The sequence below is a fragment of the Saimiri boliviensis genome, chromosome 20, assembly GCF_048565385.1.
Source record: "Saimiri boliviensis isolate mSaiBol1 chromosome 20, mSaiBol1.pri, whole genome shotgun sequence".
Classification (NCBI taxonomy): domain Eukaryota; kingdom Metazoa; phylum Chordata; class Mammalia; order Primates; family Cebidae; genus Saimiri; species Saimiri boliviensis.
The window spans coordinates 6,050,390-6,076,222 of NC_133468.1; the positions used below are offsets into that span (position 1 = coordinate 6,050,390).

Consider the following 25,833-nt stretch of genomic DNA (forward strand, 5'->3'; position numbering starts at 1 on the left):
ATATGAATCCGCCTTAGACCGGAAGCTCCAAGTGGGCTCGACCACAAGCACCCAGTTCACAGAACAGCCCAGGCACCGGCCGGGCTCGGCCCTGGGCAGCGTCGGGGCCAGTGTCGCGCGCCGGCTCCCTCCGGAGTGGAGGCCTCCGGGGAGCGTGATGGCGCGGCGCCCTCGGCTGGGAGAGCAGGAAACGGGGGACCCGCCCGCTCTGCCGAGAGGTGCCGCACTCAAGACAACTCCACCTCCAGGGGCAGGCACTCAGGGCGGGACCCAACGGGTCCCTCCCGGTTCCACCAGGCCGGGGCGGAAAGTAAACACGCCCCCCGCCCCGGAGACGCGCAGCCGCAGTGCGGAGGCGCCGGTCCCGCTCTGACGTCACGCGGAGCCCCGCCCCTTACGGGGAGAGGCGGGAGCGCGCGCGGCTCTGTCACGCAGGCGCGTTCTTGCGGCGTAGGTGGCGCTGGAGGCCGCCGGGGGATCGCCGCGCGACGGTGCTGCCGCCATTTTGTGGGGTGTTTGTCACGGCGGTGGAGGAGGGAAGACGGCAGTTTGGCGACATTTCTCGGCGGAAAGGCCGTTTGCTTGTGCCGAGGTAGGTGTGCAGGTGGCGTATGCTGGGTCGGGCGGCTGTCGGTCTTTAGGTCTCCGCGCCAGGTGTCGGCCACACGACCGCGTTGGGAGCCTGGGCGTCTGGGGCTGTGCTGGGAGTTGTGCGGGGCGCTGCTCGGCCGGTGCACGCCGGAAGCTCCGAAAGTTGCTCGGGCGTCGAGGTTCTGCCGTTGACCTTCTCTGAGGGCCCTGGCCGCTGGCGTCGCGGCTCCGGAGGCCCTGGGCTCGCTGCCCGCTGCTGGCCGGCGAGCGCGGTCTTGGTTAACCCTGCCGGGGCGCGAGGACCCGTCGGGAGACCCTTGTCGGAGATCGAGTCGTCCCCTGGACCCTCGGTCTGGGCCGTTGAGAGCGTCTGGGGGATTTTCCGGAGTCAAGCGTTTGCCCCTGTCTGCGTGCGCCAAAGGCGCTGGCCGGGTGCCCAGGAGCCGGGAGGTGGGGACCGGGCGTCCGGGCACATCCAGGTGGCCGAGGGCAGTTGGGCGCCGGTGGGGGGTGGCAGTCTGCGGAGGCCGGTCCTCTCCGCGCCGTGCGGAACGCAGCCTTGTTGCGGCGAAATTTCTGGTGTTTCTGCGTCTTACTAGCCCCGATTGCTTCAATAGCCCAGATAACGCTTCTTCCGATCCTTGGGAAACAGCGCCCCAGACTGAACTCGCCAGCCACCTTGTCTGGCTTCGTAGCTGTCCTGTGCGATGGTGCTTTTTACACACCGCTGCAGGCTTGTTCCCCACCGACTGCGGTTCTCTTAGAGCCATACGGTCCTAAACTGAAAACCGATTTCGATGTTTTCAAGCCGTGTACATAGCGACATACCGTAAAGTTGTGAAGAACTACATGATACTAAGGGCAGTGGCAATGGAGCTACATATGAGATCCACTGTGTCAGGATTTTTTAAAAGATACCTGGTTATTCCAGCGTATAGAGTCCTTTATTAGTTAGAGGCAGTATCATGATTCTAGGTAGCTTTTCCTTTTTGTGTATGCGAAGGAACCTTACCACATAGAACGTGGGTCGGGTGATCTTTGTGCCTCCAGATAAAATATTTTTGAACATTGTAGGATGGGTGGGGGAGATAGAGAGGCTGGGACTAACAGCTGAATTAAATTGGAAGTCATGAACTCGAGAAGAATTTCGAACTCTCACGAGGGAGCTCATTCTTATTTTAATGTTTGCATGTTAACTGATAATTTTGTAATTCTGCTTTGCTGGAGGTTAGCTGGTTGTTGCAGACTTACAGTAGAAGAGGAAAAAACAGAGCTGAAGCACACACATAAGTCTTGAAAAAAACTGCATAATAATGGAGGATCATCATAATAACCCTCAGTTATCAGATGTGATTTTGCTTGCTATGATTTAAAAATACTTAACCAAGCTGAGTTCCTGATGTGTTTAAAACACAAGTTTGGTATTTGACGGAACTTGTCAGAAGAACTGCACTTGAAATATAAATGTTCTTTCTTTTTTTTTCTTTTCTTTTTTTTTTTTTTTGAGACGGGATCTCACTGTCGCCCATGCTGGAATGCAATGGCGTGATCAAGATTCACTGCAACCGTGATTTCCTTGGGCTCCAGTGACTCTCCCGAGTAGCTGGGACTCAAGTCACCATGTCTGGCTAATTTTTTGTAAAGGCCCAGGCTAGTCTGGAGCTTCTGAGTTCAAGGAATCCGCCTGCCTTGGCCTCCCAAAGTGTTGAGATTACTGGCATGAGCCACGGTGCCCAACCATAAATTTTTGTTGATAGGTCTAATGAAGAAAATTTGTGTTTTGGCCTTTTGCCTCAAGTAAATTTGTGCTGTTATTCGTGTCACGTTTCCATATAGAACTGACTCCATTTATATCAAACTGGAATGCTCACTTACTTCCATTGAGACACTAACAAGAGTTTAAGAATTTCTGTTTGACCTGATCAGTGCCTTCTCTTCCTCCTAAAGTAAGCTAAGAGCCACATGAGAAGAATGCCTCATGGGCATAGAATTAGAATCCACAAGAGAATTAGTTAAAAGATCTGAATTTCTGGTGGCAATCAGACTCTGATGGCGTGACACATACTTTCTTGTGGAATACCTCCCAGAAGAATTGAAGCTGCCTCATTTCAAAGCCTTTAATCCACTTAAAGTCATTTAAATTTCTACTTGCATTTGTTTGCTTATTAGCCATTTGGGTAAGCCGAATGAGATTGACTAAGTGGATTTTACTCCATTTTAGCTTTTTTCAGCTCCTTGTTCACCCTGTTTAGCAGAGTTCGGACCTTACTGTTAAAACTTAACTGCTTTGGAAAATAAGATGGGTGGGGAGAGACAGATAGGAGTTATATTGTTTGAGCACAGATGCTGCACCTGAAAGGAACACAGGTTATGAATTGGAGGTTATAACTAGAGTCACATGTCACCATTACCATTTGATTTCACTGACCATGCTTCAGTGTGCATCCTCTTAGGTTGATTTGTTTTTCAGGGTTACTCCAGATGTACAACAAATAGATTTCAAGTTTAAGAATAACTGCTGGAGGGAGCTACAGTGGCTCAGGACAGTTGTCCTGGTACTTAAGGAGGCGAGGCTACGCATTCGAGGCCAGCCTGGGCAACGTAAAAATCTCTCATTCGTTAAAAATAAATAATAAAAAAGAATAACTGCTGGATAAGAAAATAAACTTGTTGGATAGAGAGAGTTCATAAAATCACTTAAACATTTAAAAACTCTTTTTTGTTGAGACGGGGTTTCACTGTGTAACCCAGGCTGGTCTCAAACTCCTGGGCTCGGCCTCTCAAAGTGCTGGGATTACAGGCATGAGCCACCGTGCTTGGCCTGAAATCACCTTTTTATATCCCTTCAGTTTCTCTGTTGAATGTTGTGTTCTATCCATACAAAGTTAGTATTCTCAAAGCTTCGAGTCATTCTGAGATTTAGAGAAAAGAACTATGGAGAATTTGAGAAAAAGAAGCTTCATCATCGAATAGCTCTTTACCGTTAAAAAAAAGTCACCTCCTATATTTAGTATCCTTAAGTATTTGTCTCGCACTTCAGTTATTTGTATTATAGTACTTTGCCAAAGTTGCATGACACTGTGATATTATATCTCCTTAAATCAGCTCACATTTTACTGCTAACATTTTTAAAATAATTATGTCAATAACTTAATTGGAAAATCACTAATAAGCAGAAAGTAACAAAACAAAACAAGATAAATAAGAACGTTACTGATTTTTAGCGAAATACTCTTGTCTACTGGAAATGCTAGGCCTGAACCTTTTTATTTGGCCTTTTTTGTTTACTTTTTTAAAAGGGCAGTTAGCAAGTGTTAGTTGAAGACAAGCACCAAGCTGAGAATTTATCCTGGATATAATCAGAAGAACTCAAAATAAATGTCTTAAGGTATAAGTATTACCCACAATTGAATATAAGATCTCTTAGCAGTCATTTGACATACCAGTCAGAGGTGGTATAGTGCCCTGATGTCTTGGGAAACATTACCACCTAAAAAGACTTTTATATAAACATTACCACCTAAAAAGGCTATATGTGTGTTGGGTTTTGATACTTAAATAATATATAATATTTTTTTTTATCACGCATCTGTAACCTCCACAATTCCTTTTTCATTTCTATCAACAGATGCGGCATTCCAAACGAACTCACTGCCCTGATTGGGATAGCAGAGAAAGCTGGGGACATGAAAGCTACCGTGGAAGTCACAAACGAAAGAGGAGATCTCACAGTAGCACACAAGAGAACAGGCATTGTAAACCACATCACCAGTTTAAAGAATCTGATTGGTAAATTAACTCTTGAACTAGTAGCATTTTAGCTCTAATAGTTTTAAATGATTTGTCATTTGCTTGTATAGCTTGTATCATCTGTCAAATTGTTTTATAATTCAGTCAACAAACATTCATTTAGAAAATATTTGAGTGCCTATTTTAGACTAGACCATAGGTGCTGAGGCTACAAGTGTGACTAAAACAAAGTTCTTGTCCTTATGTCTGTCTGTCTGAGAGTGGTAGGAGACAGTTGATCAGTAAGTGAATGTAAAATGTGAAATAACATGGTAAGTCTCAACTCCCAGTAATGTCACTAGGGAGATGACACAAAAAGTTAAGTAATAGTGAGACAGTGAGTAGCTTTAATTTGTATGTAGGAGGGAGACAGTGTTGTAGTGCTCATTAAGTGTTTCAGAACTAAGATAGGGTGTTATAGGGGAGTAGTTATCCAACAGAGAAAAGCAACATGTATTATTAGTCACTTATACTGTGTTCTACAGGTTATGTTTGTAGATGAGGCCAAGGGATATGTTTGTTTGGGATTTTTAGAAGCTGGCTTTATTCTTAGAACTATTCTTGTGCACAGGTAGTAGCTAGTAATTTGGGAAATGGCCTCAGTAAAAACCTGCAACAGCATATGTCTTGTTTATTGTATTTTTACCAGTGTAAAATTTGGAGGTAATATATTTATATAGAATTAAGGGAATCTTAGAGTTCTAAATGATTAAAGAAAGGCTAGGTAAATTTCTTTCACTCTGTCTTTCATTAATTTCCCTTTTTCATTTGTTTTGTTGGTTCTATGTTTTCTTCTTGTTTTGTGCAGATGTTCCATTGGGACTGTTTACCAGATTGCTTTCTAAATTAGCCATCTGGGGTTACTTTAAAAAACAGTATGTTATTTATTTCCTTCTCCACATTAACAGACTTGTTCTGCCACACTGAGCTTATTTGTAGTCAGTGCGGATCAGTCATGCTTCATATACATTGTTATATAAGGGGAAGGGGGAAGATTTATGACAAGATTTCAAAGACCAGAGATAATTAATGTACAGTATACTAAAGAAAACTATCTATACCCCACTATTAATAAATTCAAAAACCTTTAAGGCTTAATGTCATAGTACTAGTTACTCATAGGATTATTACACATTGTATATATAGAAAGGAAGTGATAAGTGTGCTGAACAGTTCATTCATGCTCATAGTTAACCACATAAACATGATACTGAGTCCAGTTCACAACGAGGCCAGCACCTTCTTTGACGTTGGTACCAGGTGTGTTTGGTGGTCAACGTTCACCATGATCCAGAATATTCTAAACTTAATTATTTGTTAAAAATATCTTTGTATTTAAATCTTTGCCTCTGATTATTGCCTGAAAATACTCTCCAAGAAAAGGCTTTTTAAGTTAAAGGATATGGACTCTTTAAAGTTTCTTGCTGCAGGTTCTTATTTCTTTTTCTAGAAGGTTTGCCAAATTATACAATGTGCTCCTTCATGCTCTCGCCAATCTTGGCTGTCTTGAGAGGCCAAGGATAATATTTTGATTAATCTGAATTTTTAAATTTCTAGTGAATTTGTCCACTGTCATATATTTATTGATCATTTGAACATCTTTTTATTTTTAGCTTATTAAAGTATACATTTTTTATTGATTTAGAAGAGCTTTTTATGACATTATTATTATAACCATTTGTCATATATATATTGCATAGTGTCTTTTTTCATGATTTGTCATTTGGAGGTAGCCTGTGAATTGGTCTCCCTTTCTGCAGGCTTAATTAATCCATTCTCCGTTAGAATAACTGATGTGGTTGTAAACCCTACCTTTATATATTGTTGTCAGAATCCTGTAACATAGAGTAACGAGTCTTAAACCAGTAATTCTCTATCTTTAGTGTGAATAAGAATCAGCTTTGAAGGTATGTTGACTAGATTTTAGAGTCAGTGAGTATGACCTGAGGCCCAGGGTTACCGTTTTTAATAAGAACTCCGTATTTCATATTGCTGGTAAATAGACCGTCCTTTGAGAAATACTTTAGCCTAGCATGCAGGGCTTTTAATGATGCTATTCTCAGCTCACTTAGTTGTCTGCATTCCCTTATGTGAAAATTGCTCTTTTTGGAACTGTCTTTTTCCTGAGTAACCCATAGATAAAAACACCTCTAAAAAGTGCTGTATGAATTTAAGATGGTAATATGCCATTCTTCTCCCCCAGAATTTCTTCTGTATTCCACTTTGTCCAAATCCTGGCTTCCCTTTAAGATACCACTCCATTTCCATCTTTTTTGTAATTCTTCTCTGACCATTTTAAACAGATTTTTTTTCCCTTCTCTGACTCTAAGCACTCATGTGTTGTAACCTTTTAGAATTTCCTACGTTGTTGGATTTTGTTTCATTTTTATATGAGCAATTTCAAATTGTTCATTATTTGTTGGCAAGGACTTTGCCTTACATAATTTTTTTTAATCTCCCACAGGACATGTGTGGATATAAAAACGAATGCCCTTACCTGTCTTGGCTATTTTAAAGGCTGTAGTGAAATATTCACTGGGCATTCAGTGTATTTTTGGCTCAAGCCTGTAATCCCAGCACTTTGGGAGGCCGAGGCGGGTGGATCACGAGGTCAAGAGATCGAGACCATCCTGGTCAACATGGTGAAACCCCGTCTCTACTAAAAGTACAAAAAATTAGCTGGGCATGGTGGCACGTGCCTGTCATCCCAGCTACTCAGGAGGCTGAGGCAGGAGAATTGCCTGAACCCAGGAGGCGGAGGTTGCGGTGAGCCGAGATTGCGCCATGGCACTCCAGCCTGGGTAACGAGCGAAACTCCATCTCAAAAAAAAAAAAAAATTAAATCAGTCTGTTCATCCTGTCTACCCTGTCCATAGCCTGTGTAATTCTGTAGACTTCATTTATATAATCTCTAAGCCTTGGTCATTGGCCATTATCTATTGAAAAGACTCTCATCGTTTTAGTTTGTCCTCATGGTGTTCACCCTATGTTTCGTTGCTCTGTACATTGTTTATGGCTTATTAGCAACTTTAATTTCATGCAGTAGTCCAACTAAAGATTGTTATTCTTAGTTTTTTTCTAATAGAAGGATTTTGGACTTTTATGGGAATGATGCCCTTAAGAGTATGGTCGCTTCTAACTTACTGTATTGGCAGTCTCTCCCTGACAGTTCCAAGCCAACTGATCAGATCCCTAACCTAGACTACCCACAGTCTTACCAAATATCCTGAGTTGTTTCTCCAGTAAATAGAACTTAAGGCGCTGATGCTAGGGAAAGAGAACCGGGTTTCTACATCTCCCCAGCCTGGATTTGCTGCTAGCCCTGTTGGGTAGTAGTTGTAAAGATGCTTCTATTTCTGCCTAAACCAGCCTCCTGGGAAAAAGAATGACAGCATATTCTGGGGAAAGGAAAGGGGTTGGTGAGGGCAATCTAGTCAACATCTGTCACTCCATTGCTTGTTAGGATTATTTTAGCCGATTTGTCTGACTGGGCAGGTGTCCCCTCTCTCCCTCAGTGCTCCATGTGCATCCCTCTTGAAGCTTCGCACTCTGTTGAAGAGGACACTCATCCCAGGTAGAGAGGGGGACGGGAAACTGGGCCAATTGAATCTATGTCCTTTTCTTTCCATCAGATCAAGGCCACTTAACTGGGATCCATTGACATCCTGAGGTCTATGACCTTTATGAAATTCCTTACCAAGTTTTGTTTATGTGTTTCTTGGGGAAAAGAGTCCATGGCTTTCAGCACATTTTCAAAGGGATCTGTAGATTAAAGCACTGTGGCACTAGAAGATGGTATTTTCTGTTGTTTCTTACGTATTTCTCAAACAGGAATGACGGGAAATTAGAAATGCAAAGGGGAGTAGGGTGGTGGAACTACTGTAATCCTAAATTACGGGATCCCTTTCTTATTTTAGGGGGATATATTTTAGATGCCTTTGGCACATGAGGCAGCCCTCAAAAGCTATGTTGTCTATTTCTCTAACAGGAATAACAAGGCTAGAAATGCAAAGAGGAGAGGAGATGTGATAGATGATGTGTGTGATAAAATTGGCCTGTATAATAGTGGTTAGAAAATAGTTTTTGTCGCTAATGTGCTATACAATCTTGGCAAATCGTTTTTCTTCTAGGGATCTTACTTTAGTTGTCGGTAAAATGAAAGAGCTGGGATACATTTAAGGCTCCTGATAGCTTGAATATACCTTTCATGAAGGAATTCTCTGTGTGCCAGGGATATCTAAAATGCACTTACATTAAAAGTGAAAGGAACCCTTTTTGCCTGCCTCTGATTGTACCTCTTTAAAAGACTAAGATAGCTTACATACAGATGCAGAAGGTAAAGGAACATTTAAGTGAACACTAGACAAACATTAATGATTTGATTCAAGCTTTAATTCCTTGGTGTGAAGTGCTTGACAGCAGTCTATATAATGGGCCCATTTGCTTGTTCGTTAAAGTAATATAATTTCTTAGGCTTTGTGAGATAAATATAAATGCTAATTCATCTGTTTGAATTTTTTTTTTTTTATATAGAGTTAGCTTTTTAAACCAAGAGTTTTTGAGGTAATGTTTTGTTTGAACCACATTATTTCAGAATGAAGAGAATAATTTGAAATCCTTTAATGTGTTTGCAGTCACTATTTAGAAGCAAGGTCTTTGAATGAGCGAGATTATCGGGACCGGAGATACGTTGATGAATACAGGAATGACTACTGTGAAGGATATGTTCCTAGACATTATCACAGAGACATTGAATGCAGTTATCGAATCCACTGCAGTAAATCTTCAGTCCGCAGCAGGAGAAGCAGTCCTAAAAGGAAGCGCAATAGACACTGTTCAAGTCATCAGTCACGTTCGGTATGATTGATTTTGTTTTTATTTTGAGTGGAGTTTTATTTTTGTGTAAAAGCTGTTAATGAGCTGATAAGTTTCTAATTTTTTTTATATATATAAAATACTATTTGGATATATTATAATTGTACTTATATTACCTAAATCCTTAAAGGAAACCTCCAAATTCTTATAGCTGATCTGTCTATTTATTAGCTAGCCCTCATTTGCCCACATTTTCTCATATTCTGCAGACCAGATAATGAATTTATTGATCTTAATAATAAAAATATTTTTGTATTTGTAACATTCTTATGAAAAAGTCATGCACCCATCTTTCATTTTAAGTATTTTTTTTTTTAAACTTAGAAAGCCTTTATCTGGTACTTAAAAAACAAATGTGAAATATTACACTGGTAGATACCTAAATGTTACTAACCTGCCTAGAGCGTAGTTCCATAGCACAGTGCATCATTGTCTGCAACACCTTCTGAAATTGTGAAAATGGGTGCTGAATGGGAAACATCCAAAAAGTCTGCCCTTTTTTTTTTTTTTAACTCAGACATCTTCACCTGCTTGAACAGTAAATTTTGAGTTATTTTCTCCCCAAGTTTTCTCGAGTAAAACTAGTTTTTATTAGATTGAACATTGAAATTAACTAGCTTTTATTTTCCCCTTTTATTTTAATCATGTATATTTTAAAATATTGCTAAATTAGAATAATTTCAAATAGCCTTGACATTTTAAAACATTTTTCTGACAAACTAGACATCTCAATTCACAGCATATGCTGTTTATAGCAAGAGATAAGTAAATCATGACATTGCATTCTTTAAATTTCAGACTTCAATTAAATCAGTATTTTAAAGAGACAATTGTGTTGTTTTTTTTCTATTGCCACTTTAAGTATCTTATCTGAAAATCTGTTCCTTGCCATGTTTTTCTTCTGTAACATAAACTGTGCCCTGTGAATTTCTGGGGACTGAATTTGAAATTGCTCCTGCCAACTGTTCGTGGCCTGGTGCTTATCTGAATGCCTGAATATCTCCCCGCTGAATGAATTGCGTATTCTGCCCTGAATTCACTCTGATATATTGATTGGCTGGACGATCTTGGTGCTGCCCACTTGCCGTTCCAGAAGAGCCACCGAAGGAAAAGATCCAGGAGTATAGAGGATGATGAGGAGGGTCACCTGATCTGTCAAAGTGGAGACGTTCTAAGAGCAAGATGTATAGAATATTTTTCAACACTTTTTAAACTTTGCAGAAAGAATAATCTTTTTAAGAATAGTTTGTCAGCGGGGGGCTAAAGAACTCTTCATTGCTTTTTTATTTTGTTTTTTGTGGGTTTGTTTGTTCTTTTGTATTTCTTCTTTTCTGTAGAATTTAAATATTTCTATTCTAAAGTTCCAAAATAATCAGTGGAATTTGAGACTAGAGCAAGAAAGATAGCTCTATCTAATTGTTTTTGTAGCAGCTGAAACTAAAATAATTTTGAGTGCTGAAACGATAGTTATACTTTGATAGAGATCATTTGAAAATATTCCACACTTAAGCATTCATTGTTTGAATAACTAGACAATTTGTACTCAAGTACTTAGACCTCTTTTTTCCTCCTCACTTTAGATGAAATCGTGGACACTTTGGGTGAAGGAGCCTTTGGCAAAGTTGTAGAGTGCATTGATCATGGCATGTAAGTTTGTTTTTTTCTTTTTTGAATGTTCTGTTATTTTTGGTGGGGAAAGATTCATAATTTAGATGGAATTTATTTTTTTATTTATTTATTTAATTTATTTATTTGAGATAGGGCCTCTGTTGCCCAGACTTGAGTGCAGTGGTGCCATCTTGTCTCACTGCAGCTTCCACTTCCCAGCTTTAAGTGATTCTACCACTTCAGCCTCCTGGGTAGCTGGGATTATAGGAGTGTGCCATGTGTGATTGCAGGCTCCTAGCTAGTTTTTGTATTTTTGTAGAGATGGGGTTTCACCATGCTGGCCTGGCTGGTCTCGAACTTCTGACCTCAAGTGATCCACCCACCTCAGTCTCCCAAAATGTTGGGATTACAGGCATGAGCCACCATGCCCAGCCAAGATGGAATATATTTTAAATGATAGCCTCATGTTTTGGGGGATAAATTACTCACAAAATTTCTCAAATTGTTCATGATTTGTTTACCATGAATGTGGATGTTAAGAATGCTGATGGCCGGCTGCGGTGGCTCATGCCTGTAATCCCATCATTTTGGGAGGTTGAGGCAGGCGGGTCATCTGAGTCGGGAGTTTGAGACCAGCCTGACCAACATGGAGAAACCCCATCTCTACTAAAAATACAAAATTAGCCAGGCATGGTGGCGATGCCTGTAATTCCAGCTACTTGAGAGACTGAGGCAGGAGAATTGCTTGAACCTGGGAAGGGAGGAGGCGGAGGTTGCGGTGAGCCAGGATAGGGCCATTGCACTCCAACCTGGGCAACAAGAGTGAAACTCTGTCTCAAAAAAAAAAAAAAAAAAAAATGCTGACAAATTTCAGCGGGGAAATCATTGAAATAAAAGTGTGTGTTCAAGTGAAAGAATTTTCCGGAACTCCAGAACTGAGGCGCTTGACCCTGTGTATGAGATTCGGCAGTTTTGGATTGCAGAGGCAATAAAGCACATCTAATCTTAAATGTTAAGAGTTAGCTTCCTAAACTATAAATAAATTTTATTTTATAGGGCCTGGAGAATAAAGTTTGTGGTTTGACCCTTTGTGCCTCATTTTACCATTTTCCTCTAGGACCTCTCGTTTGTGTCTTGCAAACTTTTTTGTAAGTGAAGCTCTTAAAACTTTAGTGAAACTGCACATTTCTAAAGTGACAGAAAATTTTTTATCATAAATTAGTTGGGATGAATGTAATTTCCAACCTGTTATAAATATTAATACTAAAAAGTAAAACTTAAATCTCTTTAAATGCATTTGAGGGAATCTGAATACCATAGCTGCTTGATACCTACCATCATCCATGAACAAACGCTTCTTGAATACTTAGAAATGTTTTATTTTTCAATTTATTTTCATTTCGCTTTCCATAAATACTATCCTAAATTATCCCCACATTCTGCTTTTCTGTAACACATAGGTGAATGTAAATTGAACTTTAAAGTATTTTGAAATATTTGCAGACTTACAGAAAAGTTGATAAAATAGTTCAAAGAATTCCCATGTATTCTTCACCCAGATTTTCTAAATGTTAACATTTTATAAGATTTGCTTTATCATTATCCATACATTGTGTTCAAATTTTGCCAACTAATCTGCAGACTTTATTCAGATATCACCAGTCATCCGATTAATGTCCTTTTAGAATTTCATGGAAGTCTAAGTCTTGACTTAATACTCTTAATAAATACGCCATTTATTGAACTGTATCTTAAAAAAATTTTTTTTTTTTTTAATGAGGTAGGTTTCACCCTGTTGCTCAGGCTGGTGTGGAACTCCTTGGCTTCAAGTGATCCTCCCGCCTCAGCCTCCCAAAGTGCCCAAATTATAGATATGAGCCTGTAATCACATGTGGCACACACTTGTACCACATCTGGCCTGGAACGTTTCCTTTATTGGGGCAGTTGAGGCCTCTAAAAATATGAGTACATGTATCCATAGATGAATATCTGACTGTTTAGCATTGTTTTGCTTTTTGTTTTTGTAGATACAATCACTGAGAAAACTTTTTGGTCATATAAATAGACAGGAGTAGACGTTTTGTCACAGTAATCTTACTATAGTTCTTTTACGTCTTGAGGGTATATGCCAAATATCAGAAAATCTTTTTAATGACTTATCAGTCCACAGTCATTGAGGCCTTTTGAAAGCAATGAATTGGAAACCACTGGATGTGGAAAAAGGTTTTGTATCCAGCCATTAGAGTACATATTTGTTTGCCCTAAATGTTTTTATAGCCTATATCTTGTTATATTAATAAGGGATGGGTATGGTTTTGTAAATGGGAGGGCCATAGTAAAAAGAAGGCTTGAATGCTGGCTCATCTGCAGGTAGATTAGGTTTAGAAAGGAAGACAAAAAGAAGCTGAAGATTTGAAACACTTATGGCTCTGTAATTTCTAGGGAGCATTCTTACAGATGCCCCAGTCTGAAGCCCACTACCCTCCCCCGTAGCTGTTTCCATATATTTGCATCAGTGCATCTGCTAAGGTTTTTCTAGGCTTAATTACTTACAGTTGATGTCTCCTTTACCTGAATGTTTCGTTCCCAATCTGACAAACTGCCAGCTATTTTTCAGGACTCAGTTCTGTGCCACCTCTTCTGTGAAGAAGTCTTAAGTTGGTCACATGTCTGTCTTTTCCATTAGACTTCGAAATATGTAGGGACACACCCTGCCTTTTAATCACTAATTGCCTGGCACAAAGTAGGCCTAGCCTGGTAAATGAATGAATGTTTTCAACAGTAGCATGTTCTATTTTTGGTTTATATTTGTGTATGTATTTTTTAACTGTTGTATAAAACTCATTAAGGGAATTATCATTTCATGGAAAGTATTTTATCAAAATGTTTTGAGAATATGTTATATGGAATTTCCTATAATATGTTCTGAAAGACTATTTTAAATGGCGTAGAGGATTATAATTAGTTAAGATTATGCTTTAGAGCATAACATGGTTTCAGCTCACTCCCATACATTTATCATTTTTATCCTTATTTTTAAGGGATGGCATGCATGTAGCAGTGAAAATCGTAAAAAATGTAGGCCGTTACCGTGAAGCAGCTCGTTCAGAAATCCAAGTATTAGAGCACTTAAATAGTACTGATCCCAATAGTGTCTTGTAAGTATAAAGTTAACCTATGAGCCATCATATTACATGAAATACTTAGATTTCTGTAAACTGAATTATTATTTTGATCTGTTTTAGCCGATGTGTCCAGATGCTAGAATGGTTTGATCATCATGGTCATGTTTGTATTGTGTTTGAACTGCTGGGACTTAGTACTTACGATTTCATTAAAGAAAACAGCTTTCTGCCATTTCAAATTGACCACATCAGGCAGATGGCATATCAAATCTGCCAGTCAATAAATTGTAAGTATACTTGATAAATTTATTTTTAAATATTTTTTAATTTTTTACCTCTTTAATAGCAATTAAGATAAATCTTTAAGCACCAGAAAACTTGTTTTTATTATATAAGCTATATATGCAAATGTTGTTACTAAAAAATACACATTTTTCAAGTAAAGATGAAACCTCTGTTGATCACTGTATCCTTTGTCAGTCCTCCTTTCCCTGCTAGTACAAATTGAGTTTGTAAGTGAAACTGATAATGTATTTTTGTTCTCTTGTAGTTTTACATCATAATAAATTAACCCATACAGATCTGAAGCCTGAAAATATTTTATTTGTGAAGTCTGACTATGTAGTCAAATATAATTCTAAAATGGTAAGTTAAGGACTTGTTTTAATTTTGGTGGTTATCTTTAAAATTAATTTAGCTTGATGATCATTGGATGAGGAATTTCACTTCTGAGCCTCATTGTATCCTGATGTTTAACCAAAAAGAAGAAATCCTTCTTTGCCTTTCTCATGAGCTTATTTTGACAATCCAAAAGATAATTTATGTGCTGGCCTTTTGAATAGTGCTATAAAATATTTCTTATCTATTGAGTTTCATATTTACTCAACTGTATCTCTCTAGAAACGTGATGAACGCACACTGAAAAACACAGATATTAAAGTTGTTGACTTTGGAAGTGCAACATACGATGATGAACATCACAGTACTTTGGTATCTACCCGGCACTACAGAGCTCCTGAGGTCATTTTGGGTCAGTAGACACCAGGCTTGCTGATATTATAATTGAATGAGAGATTTTTGTTCTTTACAGCTTTAATGGTGGAGTGGAGAAGTATGATCTTCTTAGCAGGATTCAGAAAACGTTTTCTATTTTCATAAAAAAATGTGTGGCTGTTGCTATAAATACTTTTCCTGAGTGGTAAGAATGTGATACTGTCTATGAAAGATATTCCAGGTGGTGGTTATTTTTGAACAAGTAAATCTTAAATGATCATAAGAGAACAGGCTCTGTTAGCTAAGTGCATCACAGAAATGTGATTTGGAAGTTATATGAGTACCTGTTTTTGTGCCATTACGGAAAACACAGGGCTGGTAAAAATGCTGAGGAAACTGGTTGGCAGATGTCTAGATATAGGATGGATAAAGGTCGAGAATAAAGAGGGGCTTCTCTAAGAGAACTCCTGCGATAACCCTTGATGTGAGAAAGTCTGGGAAAGAAACTGAGTTAAGGTGCAGAATCTTCAAATAAGAAGGAACTTTTTAAGGGAGTATGCATAATGTGCATCTTATGTACACTATCTTATAAAATCATGTCTAGACAGCCCTGAATTTAATGTATAGATCCCTCTCTAACAGTATTTCTCTTAATGGAAGAAGTAAACTCATGCATCAAGCTGATGATTATTGATAAGTGATTAGTAATTTCATTGTGAGCATAATTAGAAACCTGTATTTGTGCTAATTAAACATGAAAATTCCTGGACTAACCATGAACCTAGTATAACAACAGTTTCAACAGCAGTGCCCTCCCACCATATAAAAAGTTCAGAGACTATGAAATATTTGCACAAATTGGTTGTATACTTGGAAAATGGTAGTCCTTTTATTTTATATGGAATGCACCCCTCCCTAGTTATAATACTGTGTCTTGATGTGAGCAGATGGACCATGAGAGTGTGTTGAATAGAATTTGATATAAAACTAAAAATAGGAACCCTCAATTTGTCATATTCTCCCAAATGGGTTCTATAAAGGGAGCACCCATACAAGGAAGGATTTAATGTACTGTCAATTAAAAGTTGTAAAATGTTTGAAAATGGTAAATGTTTCTAATAAATGTTAAAAGTAGTAAAATGTTTCTGTTTGTTTTAAAATAGCTTTAGGTTGGGCTCAGCCTTGTGATGTTTGGAGCATAGGTTGCATTCTTATTGAATATTACCTTGGTTTCACAGTCTTTCAGGTACGTGGCTAGTACATTCCATCTAATAGTTCATAATAAATTTTAAACGTTAAAGGCATTTTAAAGTTTTGACTTACATATTGGAAAATTGCCATACATCATTATTCTTAAGATTAAAACTTACATATGCAAAATGATCATTCTTTAAAACTACAGTTGAATACTATGAGTGAGTGATCATAGTTAATTTTGCACAATTAGTGTTTTTAACATGTGGTTCATGTATGGTTCATACCACTGACTTTTTATAAAACTTCTTTGTAAATTTGCAGTAGTGTTAATGTGGCCAGTTTTCAGTTCTAGTTATGTTGACTATCAGTATGGACATGAACAGGTCACTTACTCCTTTTTATAAAAGCATTCAGGAACAATAAGGGATTGTATTTTGCTCTAAGTATTAAGCATCTATAATGTCTCAGGCATTTCTAAGTATAAGTACATAAAGGTGAAGAGACAGCATCATCCTCAAGTCATTTAAAAGACATTGGAAAACGATTGCAGTATAGTGTGACATTTGCTGTAATGGAACAGTGTAGAAAATGTAGGTGGGGAAACCCAGGAAAGGTTAACAATTACTTTCTTTAGAGAAGGCATCACTGAGAACTTAGGAAGAATAGGAGGAGTTTGTTAGAAAACTGGAGTGTGATGGGCATATAAGGAAGAAGAAATAGTGTCTGTAAATGTACAGCGGAGTGAAGGAGCATATTCTACTCAGGGAAGCATAGTGTCGTCAGAGTGTGTTGTATAAATGGGAAAATTATAACAATAGGCAAGGATTGATTCATTAAGGACTTCAAAGACTTTGCAAGGTATTGGTTTGATCCTAGAAATCAGTGGTTTCCAAAAGTAGACTGGTCCAAAATGAAAATGATTGTCTAGGGTGCCATTCTGACCATTATTTAGACATATCCCTTCTGCTTTTTTTTTTTTTTAATTATTTAAATGTCTCTTTTATGAAATGATAGTTACAGTTGGTAGTTTGCTTTTAAAAATAAAAAGTCTTTAACTGGTAAAACAAAAAGTAGGAAACCCTACTTTCTTTTCCACTCTGTCCTTAAATTGTACTTAACATCTGAAATCTAAAATTCTTTTTTTTTTCTTCTGAGATGGAGTCTCACTCCATCAGCCAGGCTAGCATACAGTGTTGGCTCACCGCATCCTCTGCCTCCTGGGTTCAAGTAACTGAGTCTATAGGCACGAGCCACCATGCCCCACTATTTTTTTTGTATTTTTAGTAGAGACAGTGTTTCGCTTTGTTGACCAGGCTGGGCTCGAACTCCTGACCTCAGGTGATCTGCCCACATCAGGCTCCTAAAGGGCTGGGATTACAGGTGTGAGCCACCGCACCCAGCCTGAAATTTAAATTCTTGAAAGCTTTATGTTTTGCAACTATTAAAGAACTTTAAATAGAGTTGTGGTATGATCAAGGTGTTTTATTGTTTTGTTTGGGCAAGAAGGGTTGGAGATCCCAGTTCAGTACTGTTCAGGTTAATTTGAAGTTCGAGTGGTGCAGGGGGCATGCAGCTATGATGAGCTGAGAATCACTTAGGCAGCTATTGCAGTGATGAATTTACTGCTTGTGGGACACCTCACCAGATTTCTATTTCTGTCTAATCTGTAGAGATCCTGTTGAAAAGTACTCTCAGTTTATAGATAAGTTTGATGTCTTAGAATCATGGTTATCCATCAGTTCTGGGAGGTGTTGTCTGGTTTTGTAGTAGTGAGCTGTAGGGTTAAGAAAAAGTTAAGCAAAGTGCATACTTTCTTCATTCTGACTTACATAAAATGGGTGTGTCAGGTGATTCTGTGATTATAAATCAGTGAGTTTTTAAGTACACATTATTTGAGAGGTGGTTTTATCTCTACTCCACCCTGCAAAATACTCTTAAACTAAGGAATTTCTTTAAAATGTGAAGCTATTATTATTTATTTCTGTCATGTATCACAACGATTTGAAAGCAATATGCAAAGCACAGTAGTTGATAGATTTCTTTTATAAGTATTGCATACAACCTCTGCTCTCCAGAGCAAGGGTTAGCAAACTTTGGCCTATGGTGAAATCCTGCCTCGTGCCTCTTACTACAAAAGGAAGAAGAATATTGTAATAGGGACCATTCATGACCAGCCAAGCCTAAAATATTTACTATCTGGCCCTTTACAGAAGTTTACCAACCTCTGCTCTAGAAGCATACCATTCCAGCTGAAAGTTTAACAGTTTTCTGTATTCTACTTTAGCCAAGGCTCTTTTGCTGTCTAATTTAAGGATATGTGCTTTGACATGGGTTGATAGCTTAACTTTCCTCATTACATTTGAGGTAGTATCTTAATCTCTTTGAAATTCTTGTTCCCACATACCTAGCGCAGCATTGTTTTGAGAATTATTGGGACCCTATGTCTGTTGCCTGTGAGTAGTAAGTGTTAACAGGTGGACTATTCATTGGGTACTGGATGTTAATTTTGGTTAAGCAGCTGATGAAAAAACAGTTTTTTTGGTAATCTTCCCCAGTTAAATGGTGTAAGAAATACAGATAAGGAAACTGCAATTTTAGATTAAACAAGTTACATTGGATTGCTGTACAGAATCTTACTGACTTATCTGTGAGACCTTAATGTTACCATGTTAGTGGCAGACAGAGTAGGTCGTTCAGTACTGTCAGTCGTATAGCATCTAGTCCTTTCATATCAGCACCATTTTCTTGCGTTTTCTTTTAATGTGTTATAGAGAAATAGTGCTAAATTTCTTTTTCCTCTATTTTTTAGACTCATGATAGTAAAGAGCACCTGGCAATGATGGAACGAATATTAGGACCCATACCACAACACATGATTCAGAAAACAAGGTATGTTTTAAGATTAAAGCCTTTCGTTAGATATATGGAATAGCATATATTCATACTACAGAAAACCCAACATTGTTGTAACATTCATTCCAAGGACTGTAGATTTTGACCTTTTTTTTTTACCCCTGTCTGGTGGTAACTTGTAAATGCATCTTATTCCTTTAAAAAAAAAAAGTCATGGTGGGTTTTTTGTTTGTTTTAGTTTGGTTTTGTTTTTTTTTTCTTTTCTTTTTTGATATGGAGTCTCTCTCTGTCGCCCAGGCTGGGGTGCAATCGCGTGACCTAGGCTCATTGCAACCTCCACCTCCCGGGTTCAAGCAGTTCTACCTGAGCCTCCCGAGTAGCTGGTACTACAGGTGTCTGGCACTACACCTGGCTAATTTTTGTTTTTTAGCAAAAACAGTATTTCACCATGTTAGTCAGGCTGGTCTCGAACTCTTGACGTCAGGCAGTCCTCCCATCTCAGCCTCCCAAAGTACTGGGGTTACAGTTGTGAGCCACCATGCCCGGCTATGTTTTTAAAAACGAATATAAAAAATATTTACCTTGTGATGTAGTGCAGGGGTCCCCAACCTGTAAACCAGGCCTTACAACAGGAGGTAAGCGGCAGTGAGTGAGCATTATTACCACTTGAGCTGCATCTCCTATCAGATCAGCAGTGGCATTAGATTCTTACAGCAATGTGAACCCTATTGTAAACTGCACATGTGAGAGATCTATGCAGCATGCAGGCTCCTTATGAGAATCTAATCCCTGATGATCTGAGGCAGAATAGTTTCATCCCAAACCAGTTATCCCCCATCTCAGGGTCTGCTTCCATAAACTGGTTCCTGGTGCCAAAAAGGTTGGAGACCACTGATTTAGTAAAAGGATTTGGGTTTTTTTTTTCCACTCAGGTTTACATTTGCATAAATGTTTTCCTAAGGTAATGTATAAGTAATATATAGAATATGAAAAACTTGCTTTTTGGAATCATACCACCCTAAATGTGAAATGTATTCTGTTATTAACCAGCTGTATATTCTTAGACAAGGTAGTATTTCCAAACACAGCTTCACCACAGAAGCCACCTAGGGAGTTACTTAAAGATTACCAGCCCCATTCTAGATCTGGTAAGAACAGAATTTACAGGACTGGATCCAGGAGGCCCCTAGTTTTAAGGTGGTATTGTTCCATGTATGATGGGAACAACTTAGTTAAGACAATAAAACCTTACAGAGTGGAGGCTATAAGGTGTCTGATATATGATTGTTGCTGAGGTTTCTAAAAATTGCATGCATATGTATTACATAATATGTCTGTACATCTAGAGAGAGCTGCTTATTACCATGTGCCCTCTCATGGGTTCAGGGTAAAGATGTAACTATTTTGTTATTCTACTAATCTGGGCTTTTTTTTTTTTTTTCCTGTAGAAAACGCAAGTATTTTCATCATAACCAGCTAGATTGGGATGAACACAGTTCTGCTGGTAGATATGTTAGGAGACGCTGTAAACCATTAAAGGTAAAATAAAAAAAGATTAAAGATTAAAATAAGAAACCACACGTTTTCACTATTACTAATTTTTTTTTTTAAACAAAAACATTTCTCCCTCAGGAATTTATGCTTTGTCATGATGAAGAACATGAGAAACTGTTTGACCTGGTTCGAAGAATGTTAGAATATGATCCAACTAAACGAATTACTTTGGATGAAGCATTGCAGCATCCTTTCTTTGACTTATTAAAAAAGAAATGAAATGGGAATCAGTGGTCTTACTATATACTTCTCTAGAAGAGATTACTTAAGACTGTGTCAGTCAACTAAACATTCTAATATTTTTGTAAACATTAAATTATTTTGTACAGTTAAGTGTAAATACTGTATGTTTTGTATCAATAGCATAATTGTTAAGCAAGTATGGTCTTGATAATGCAATAGAAAAGTTAAAGGTAATTTTTGTTTTTGAGAATAATTACCATTTTTAAAGACTGTTGAAATATCCTTTGTGTCCAGTGATAAATGTGATTGATCTTGCCTTTTGTACATGGAGGTCACCTCTGAAGTGATTTTTTTTTTTGAGTAAAAGGAAATCTTGACTACTTTATATTCTTAAAGGAATATTCTTTATATACCTCAAATTTAGAAGTTAACTTTAAACTTTTTTTTCTGTAATTGTTGAATGGGTAATTATTATTAACTCTAGATAAGCAGGTACTAGAAACCAAAACTCTTAGAAAATGTTTACTGTTAGAATTCTATTAAATTGTCAGTGTTGTGTTCTTTTTCATTGGGTGATAGCAGAGTGATAAGTAGACATTCATGGAAGGGCATCCAGTTTGTCCATTGTGACAGTTTGTTTCATTAAACCACATGCACACTTGATTTAAGATTAAAATCTAACTGGAAAGTCAGCTTGGAAAGTGGACATTTCCAGGTGTGTTTGGTGAGCCACAGGCATAAAAATAGAAATTCTGATGATTGAGGTTTCAGTTTTTAATACCAAGTCCTGAGGAATCTTAACATTGTCCAGTAGCTGTTTATCAAATGACATACTATGTAAACCTTTAAGAGTTAAGGATATTAATTAGGCAATTTATGTTTGTGATAATTCTTACTGGAGAAAGTATTTGATTGGAAAGCATTTTGGGAAGAAAGTACTACTGAAATTTCCAGAACTTGATTGGTTAACATAAACTTTTTGACTGTAGGGTTCGTTGTTGTGGTTTTACTGTCCTTGGTTTTACATGAAAACTGTGTGAACTGAGCACAGTGGCTCACGCCTGTATTCCCACCACTTTGGGAAGCCGAGGCAGGTGGATCACCTGAGGCCAGGAGTTTGAGACCAGCCTGGCCAACATAGTGAAACACCATCTCTACTAAAGATGCAAAATATCAGCTGGATGTGGTGGCGCGCGACTAATCCTAGCTACTTGGGAGGCTGAGGCATGGGAATTGCATGAACCTAGGAGGTGGAGGTTGTGGTGAGCCAAGGTGGTGCCACTGCACTCGAGCCTGGACAACAGAGCCAGACTCTGTCTCAAAAAAGAAAGAAAGAAAGAAAACCTGCTATATGGTAAATGTTACTTAATTGAGTAAAAGGGAGAAAAAAGTCTGTTACTATGGTTCAGTCAGCCAGGTAGGAATATTTTTTGTTACAGAATTCCTAAGTGCTGATTCAGATACAGGTTATTTTTTGTTAAAAGTATCCCCATGTCGTAAGTGCATTACACAAATATTGGAGATTTATCTGTTTGTTTGTTTGTTTTTTAGTAGAGTCTTGCTCTGTTGCCCAAGTTGGAGTGCAGTGTCGTGATCTTGCCTCACTGCAGCCTTCTGCCTCCTGAGCTCAAGCAGTCCTCTTTCTCAGCTTCCTGAGTTGCTGGGATTACAGGCATGTGCTACCAGGCCTGGCTAATTTTTGTATTTTTAGTAGAGGCAAGGTTTCACCACGTTGGCCAGGCTGGTCTCGAACTCCTGACCTCAAGTGATCCTCCTGCCTCAGCCTCACAAAGTCCTGTTATTATAGGCATGGGCCACTGTGCCCGGCTAATCTGTTTTTAAACATGAAATGCATGGGATTTTCTTGTAGGACAAATAGTGAAACCAAGTTTGGTTTCCTGTTATTTAGGGGCAATATTTGTCAATACAGTAAGGCTGTGTTCCTAGACTAGGAATTTAAGAAAGCTGAAACAAAGTTTGTCATAGAATCACTGCATAAATTATGTTTAGGTCTCTGATGCAGTCCAAATACAATGACTGTACCTTCAGAATAGTTGAACTCTATGTGATACTTATTTTTAAGAAAGCATTTGATGTTAAAAAAGTTTTTCCTGAGGCATTTGTAAAGTGTAGCGAAATAGATTATTTCCAGTTTTCTGCTGCTGCTGATTTTCTTGAGGTTTTTTATTCATGTAGTCATCAGAATTTTCAGAGTAGTTGAATTAAATTGACTCCTGCTGACAGCAAGGGGACAAACTACTAACAATTTTACACATCATAAAATTGAAAACTATTCTGAGTAGTCTGGAAGGGCTACATACTAGAGAAATTGGAACTGACTTGGCTAAGTCTCCCAGTTATTGTGACTTGAATTCGGGTTTGCTAGGTTCTAACTGTTTTCCAGCAATAACACATTGAGTCAGAACAATCAGTTTAATTCTTGTTCCCAGCTCTACTGTGAAATGACTTGGAGTAAAATGGAATAATAAAACCCAGGTTAATACTTTCATTTATTCAAATTTTCATTTACTAAATGAGTTAAACATTGCATGGCAGTTGAAAACATAACATTTTTAAGTAGATAGGCAGATACCAATATTTAAGGCTTATTTTGACATCCTGGAATGAAGAAACACTTTGGCAGTTAGGTGACCTGGGTTTTAACTCCCTTCCCGTTTCACAATTCTGATTCCCACAAAATTTGGTGCAAGTGAAATACTTTAACCATCTAGTACTTGATTTTAAAAAGCTACATTTCCGAATATTGTAGTCAGAAGAATTCATTATCAAGAATAGCTGACAATTATAGTCTTAGTAGAGCTTATATGCGCAAACAAAGTTCTAAGTCTTAAAGGTTTGGTTTTTTGTTTTTTTTTTTTTGTCATTTGATCACTGTTTTTAAGAAGTTGATCTCTCCACCTAAATCCCTGAAAGGTCTTACTGTAGTTTTTTGAATTTGGTTGGTTGGTTGGTTTTGCTGGAGTTCATTTTGTTTGTTTGATTTTAGAGCTGGGGTCTCACTTTTTCAGCCAGGCTGGAGTGCACTGGTGCGATCACAGCTTACTGCAGCCTCACACTCCTGGGCTCAAGCAATCCTTTCGCCTTAACCTCCCAAAGTTGCTAGAATTACAGACAGGAGCCACTGTGCATGGCCTGTTATGTTTTTCAAGTAAAGGGAATGTAATGTTCAAAAGTAAGTTTAGTTTTGTAACCGTCAATCCAGCCTTTTGGGATATACTTAAAAGAGTAAATTCCCCTAATAGGAATATACTCAGTTTAAGTCGTTTGGGAGAGTTGGCCAATTCTATATTAGGGAGTAATTTTTAAAAAATAGAATGTAAAAGTCAAACAGAATAATGAATTTCTATATACATATAGCCCAGCTTCAAGAATTAAAAATGTTTTTTAAATTTGGTTCCTTTTCCCCAATTTAAGTTCCCTGTTGTATTTAAATACAAATGCCAGATATCATATTATGTCACTCATAATTTTTGATTATGAGTTTTAATTGTTTTTATTAAAATAATTTGAAAAAATTTAAAATTATGGAATGTAACAATATGGTACAATATGGTATTTAATTCTTAAAATACTTTTAACAGGTAAATATTTTCTCATAATGTCACTATGATATCTAACATTATCTGATATTCAGTCCATATTTAAAGTTTCATGAATGTGTGAAGAAAATGCCATTTTATAGTCAATTGGTTTGAATCAGGACCCAGTCAAGACGGGACTAGTGGAATGAATGTCACTATGATGAAATATTGAATATGGGAAATTCTTGAAGACAAATGACCCAGTTTTATTAGCAAAAAAGTAGAATTAGCTTGGAGGTGGAGAATATACATACTCCTGAGACGTAGTAGCATGTGGTGGACTCCGGTCCCAATTTAAACAAATGGACTATAAAATATTTTAAAGCAAAATTTATTATAATAAATTCAGTAGGGATGTTAGAAATATATTGCAACTTTTAATAAAATAATGGATCCAGGCACCTAATCATCATCAGAGGCTAAATCATTGGGTTAAAAATTGGAGGAATATTAGTCTGTTTTCACACTGCTGTAAAGATACTACTTTCGAGACTTGCTAATTTATAAAGGAAGGAAGTTTAATTGCCTCACAGGTTTGCATGCCTGGGGAGGCCTCAGGAAGCTTACAGTCATGACAGAAGGGGAAGCAGGCACATCTTACATGGTGGCAGGAGAAAGAAGTGATGGTTTTATAAGAGCCCCTTGTAAAACCATCAGATCTTGTGAAAACTCCCTATCATGAGAACAGCATGGGGTAACTACCCCCATGATCCAATCACCTACCTCCCTTGACACATGGGGATCATAATTCAAGATGAGATTTGGGTGGGGACCCAGAGCCAAATCCTATCAGGGGACTTTATCATGGAGGGATTGGGCTGGCAATGCCTGAACTCAGTGATCAGTCACAACCTAAGTTTGATAACTAGATGGTGTACTTCCTGAGGTGATGAAATGGGAAGAATGCAGCACTTGTCTTAAAAAAAAAAAAAAAAAAAAAAAGTTAACCTGGAATTAAGCCTCTTGGTTGAAACTGTAATATAAAGGTTTTAGTTCTTTGCTCCTCATTTTTTACCTTTCATCTAACTCCTTGAGGTAGCAGTTTAGTGTATCGAAAGGACCTGGATTTTTTGGCTGCATGTTTAGAACTTTAGTCTCAGATCCTCTCTGACACACAACCAAGTGAAATAATTTTACTTGTTACTTGGGATTAGTTAGAAGTGATATCTGTGTTACAGGATGATTGAATCATCTAGCAGATTACCTGGCATTTGGTAGTTCCTCTGGAAAGTAGCAGTTACTTTTTCTATAAATGTTTTAACCCAAACAACTTCTTGGTTTTTGTTTGTTTTTCTTGAGATGGAGTTTTGCTTTTGTTGCCCAGGCTACAGTGCAATGGTGTGATCTCAGCTCACTAAAACCTCCACCTCCTGGATTCAGGTGATTCTCCTGCCTCAGCCTTCCGAATAGCTGGGATTATAGGCATGCACCAGTACGCCCAGCTAATTTTTGTATTTTTAGTA

At 38.1% G+C, this 25,833-nt stretch overlaps 1 protein-coding gene across 3 annotated transcripts; it reads left to right on the forward strand.

Moving 5' to 3' along the window:
* The first annotated feature begins 429 nt into the window (after positions 1 to 429).
* CLK4 (CDC like kinase 4) lies at positions 430 to 25,474 on the forward strand. Of its 3 annotated transcripts, none has more exons than XM_003936085.4 (13): positions 430 to 592; positions 4,220 to 4,380; positions 9,015 to 9,237; positions 10,349 to 10,439; positions 10,836 to 10,902; positions 13,905 to 14,021; positions 14,109 to 14,275; positions 14,539 to 14,633; positions 14,889 to 15,018; positions 16,145 to 16,227; positions 18,988 to 19,067; positions 20,480 to 20,570; positions 20,664 to 25,474. In XM_003936085.4, the coding sequence occupies exons 2-13, from the start codon at positions 4,220 to 4,222 to the stop codon at positions 20,802 to 20,804; spliced, it is 1,446 nt and encodes a 481-aa protein (XP_003936134.1). In that variant the 5' UTR covers positions 430 to 592; the 3' UTR covers positions 20,805 to 25,474. The 3 variants fall into 3 exon arrangements, with proteins under 3 accessions (XP_003936134.1, XP_074246702.1, XP_074246703.1); XM_074390601.1 differs by lacking the exon at positions 430 to 592 and adding an exon at positions 7,896 to 7,954 and having other exon boundaries at positions 4,290 to 4,380; XM_074390602.1 differs by lacking the exons at positions 430 to 592; positions 4,220 to 4,380; positions 10,349 to 10,439 and having other exon boundaries at positions 9,221 to 9,237.
* The last annotated feature ends 359 nt before the right edge of the window (positions 25,475 to 25,833 follow it).